Raw genomic sequence first — 4,299 nt, 5'->3', positions numbered from 1 at the left:
AGCATCTACCATTGCCCATTACTTCCTATTATTTAACTACAACCCAACCAAAGTTGCTAATTACATATGTACCCAACAGATATGGCAGTCTAGTAATCTATAGATGCCCCATCCCTTCTTTTTTCTTCGACAGGCTTTTCTTTTCTTTGTTTTCGGTCATGGACAGGCTTTTTAATATATACCCAGAAAGAGTAAGCATGACCCAACCCATAAAACAAACCAAGCTTTATGGACTGACCAACACTGGTAGTTATTTGGGAGGATCCATTTTCTTGGTGTCATTGCTAGTTTGCTACAGCATCAGCCACCTCATATATTGGAGGGTATTTCGGTAAATAAAGCTTCATCAATTATATGACATATATATAATCTCGCTTAGAAACAGAAACCAACTAGAAGAAGAAGATGATGGAAATGCTTCCTTCAGTACCAGGATCTCCTTTGTTGAACACACAAGTACTTAGGAGGTACAAATCGCCATGCACTTTTGTGGTTCCTAACTACTCTCTTAGATTCACTCGGATATGCTGCAAGAAGCTATCAGAAAATGGCATTGATGAGAAGCACAAACTCTCCACCAGCAATACCACTGCCTCTAAATCCAAGGACAGAATGGAAGATTACAATATTGCTATGAAGAGAATGATGAGAAATCCTTATGAGTATCACCACGATCTGGGTTAGTTTCCTCTTTTTTCCCTATTTGTTAGTTATGAATGCCAACTGTTTGATATAATGATGGGTTTCCTTTGTTAATTACTTGCATTTTGTATAAGGTGCTAGAAGGAACAGTTACTGCTGTATTAATTTGTGTCTATTATATAAAATGCATAGCATCAGTAATATGATTGCTGCTGCTGATGCAATCTGTGATCGATTTATTTCAGGTATGAATTACACACTTATAACTGACAATCTCATTGTGGGATCCCAACCACAGAAACCTGAAGACATCGATCACCTCAAGAAGGAAGAGGGTGTGACATACATTCTGAACTTGCAGCAGGATAAGGATGTAGAATATTGGGGAATAGACTTGAATTCGATAACAAGGAGGTGTCATGAACTCGATGTTCGACATATGAGGAGGCCGGTAAGTAAGAAAGCTACAAGCCTGCATTTCAGTCAATTTTGTTGAGAAAATAATACCCGCTCTGAATTTTATGAAAGTATATACAACAATGCCAACTTATCTTGCTTAATGGCATTGTCATGAGATACAGATTTTAATTTTTCCTATCTGGTTAATACAACGTATGGCTAACTCAAGGATCCATATACTTTTGGTGCAATTGACATTGTGCTTTAAATGTGTTAGAAAACCTTTTTCTGAAAGAGTTGTGAGTTTGTTAAATGCTTTGCCTGCTTCTCTGAGACTGGATTATAATTCACAGCTTGATATATTTTATAAATCTATTCTATTAGGCAATAGACTTTGATCCAAACTCCTTGCGAAATGTTCTACCTAAAGCAGTCTCATCATTGGAATGGGCAATCTCAGAGGGAAAAGGAAAAGTTTATGTGCATTGTACTGCTGGACTTGGGAGAGCACCAGGGGTGGCAATAGCTTATTTGTTCTGGTTCTATGACATGAATGTGAGTTCTAAACTTCCACCTATCTTTGATTCAAGAAATGATTATCAAATTTGATATTTTTAAGTGTAATGTTATGGTTGCACTAATTTTCTTGCTAGATATGAGGTTTAGCTCATGTTATGGAAAAACGGTATTTTTAATCTGTATGACAGATTAGTTCACAGTTTCTTAAGAAGTCTTAATTTTCAAGAAAAGAATGTGTTATCTTTCTTGTGACAGCTAAATACCGCATATGAGTTGTTAACTTCAAAGAGACCATGTGGACCTAATAAAAGAGCAATACGAGGAGCTACCTATGATTTGGCCAAGAATGATCCATGGAAGGAGCCATTTGAGTCTCTTCCAGATCATGCATTTGAAGATATAGCAGAGTGGGAGAGGAAATTGATTCAAGATCGCGTTCGCTCCGTTCGTGGAACTTGAAAACTTACTTAAGTGTTCCTGTTATGAAAATTGGTTCCATGTGTTTGCATTCTGGATCAAAACATCACCTATTGGATTCATGTGCCAACTTTTATCAACTCATGTAAAAAACATATGATGTAACGATGCAATGCTATATTTGTGATAGCTCAGTGTATATGATACAGCCTGGTGTAGTATATCTAGGTTATAGCTTGTGCATACTAAAACTAGCTGCATTCTGCTATTAAGTTAATAACAAGTAGTTCAGGTCAGTTATGATAGAAGTTAGCACTTACTCTAGCTAGCTAGTTTCAGCGTATAGACTAAGACAAGATGAATAAAGATTTCAGATTCGCTCACTAGCACTTAGATTTGCTCTCTGTTTTTTTTCTTGGTGTTCATCTCTTCTTCCCACCTTCATGGAGGTTCTGTGTCATGATTGACAGGTTTCTATTTAACAAGATTCATGCATATCCTGGAAACTTGCAGGGTTGGTTCAAGATGCAATCACGCCATCGAAACTGGGAATACATCCAACTTCCAAGCACATTCATAGGCATATATAACTTGTATAGTATGGAATGAAAAATAAATCAATTTTGTAAATAATGTACTAGACTTCATCATAATATATGAGAATCCAGAATAGTTTGTTGATCTAATAGCCAATCCTGTCAGCAACTAACTATTTGGAAAGTTCACAGACCGTGTAAATTTCCAGAGGCCGTGCAACCTCAAGCAGCTTTCAGAACAAACTTAAACCAAAAACCAACCCTTGTACACAATAAAATAACATCAAACTACACAAAATTCATACCACAATATCTACTAATGACTTGCCAACACTATTACTCTCAATTGAGTTCCATAAAATAATGAAAATTTATATAATATGAAATTTGAAAACTGGTCTATTTCCAACAATACCGCCTTAAGAAGAAGAAAGAAGAGGATAAGGAGAGGAAAATGAAAAACTTCGTTGTAGATTCACGACACCATTGAGAATTAAGTACGGCGAGGAGTGAGTATTATAAAGAAAAGTTTTATGGCGTGGATGGGAAAAAAAAAATCCACACCTGTGGATATTATGTGGCAAGCTTCTTAGATGAATACGTTTTGGTTGGCCATAGTGACAAGTTCAGCTGATGGGACACTAGGTCAGGGAGAAGCAGCGGTTTTGCAGAAAAGTTAATAAGTCTAATTAGATGGTAATTATTTTTGGCATCTTGGGGCTATTGGGCAAGTTTAATTTTTTTTTCTGTGTATGTGGCCATGAGTGAATTTTGGGCTTGGGTCACATTTTTTTTATGCAAGTGTGCAGAACAAGTTTTCTTGTGGTTAAAAATTAGACAAATATAACATTAAAAAGGAAATGGGCTAAAAGTTTTTTTGGACTTGTTTGGGTTAACCGGTTTTTTAGTTTCCAATCAGGAGTCCCCACGAGTTCCTTCTCCCGCCGGCGACGACAAAGCCGAACCACGAGAAGCTAGTAACTGCGACGACACTCGGGTGACATTGGGAGGCAGAATCGACAACTACAGGCACGGACGGCGGGCAACAACCACCATGCAGAGCTAGACCACTCACTAGCGAACGGAGGTGCGAGCAGCCTAGCACAGAGAAATCGAACAGGCGAGCAGCGGACGCGGAGGAGACAGGGATAGAAATGGGAGCACCACAGCGGAATTTCTTAGGTGCGACGAACGGCGGGTGCAGTGTACCACTCCCACAGACGGCGACAAGTGATGGTGGAGGCTAGGATTTTCTTTCTGCGGCGGAGGCTAGGGGAAGTAGCTATTTTCTGCAGGAAAGAGTTGGAAGGGGGATAACGTGTGCAATCCCTTTTCCCCCTTTCAAGTAACGAAACGACGTCGTCTTCTGTGAACCGTCCAGTTTAGATTCAGTCTGAGAAGTCAGTTCGGTTCGGCTGTTCTTAATGGTTTATAATTGGAAGGTTTTTCACAAATCACCAGCCCGGAAAGATTTTAGGAAGTTACATAAGCTTAGCCACATTCCTTGGAAACTAAAAAACCGGTTAACCCAGACAAGTCCAAAAAAACTTGTAGCCCATTTCCTTTTTAATGTTATCTTTGTCTAATTTTTAACCACAAGAAAACTTGTTCTGCACACTTGCATAAAAAAAATGTGACCCAAACCCAAAATCCACTCATGGCCACATACACAGAAAAAAAAATTAAACTTTCCCATCAGCCCCAAGATGCCAAAAATAATTACCATCTAATTAGACTTATTAACTTTTCTACAGTGTGCAGTACAACTGCAAAATCGCTACTTCTC

The 4,299-nt window shown here is 38.5% G+C and overlaps 1 protein-coding gene across 1 annotated transcript; it reads left to right on the top strand.

The window, feature by feature from the left end:
* The first annotated feature begins 358 nt into the window (after nucleotides 1-358).
* LOC107470224 (phosphoglucan phosphatase LSF2, chloroplastic) lies at nucleotides 359-2,360 on the top strand. Its single transcript, XM_016089613.3, has 4 exons — nucleotides 359-679; nucleotides 888-1,093; nucleotides 1,426-1,596; nucleotides 1,816-2,360. The coding sequence occupies exons 1-4, from the start codon at nucleotides 406-408 to the stop codon at nucleotides 2,017-2,019; spliced, it is 855 nt and encodes a 284-aa protein (XP_015945099.1). The 5' UTR covers nucleotides 359-405; the 3' UTR covers nucleotides 2,020-2,360.
* Nucleotides 2,361-4,299: the final 1,939 nt, after the last annotated feature.

Source organism: Arachis duranensis, chromosome 10 (genome assembly GCF_000817695.3).
Source record: "Arachis duranensis cultivar V14167 chromosome 10, aradu.V14167.gnm2.J7QH, whole genome shotgun sequence".
Classification (NCBI taxonomy): Eukaryota; Viridiplantae; Streptophyta; class Magnoliopsida; order Fabales; family Fabaceae; genus Arachis; species Arachis duranensis.
This window is presented reverse-complemented; position numbering and strand designations above follow the sequence as displayed.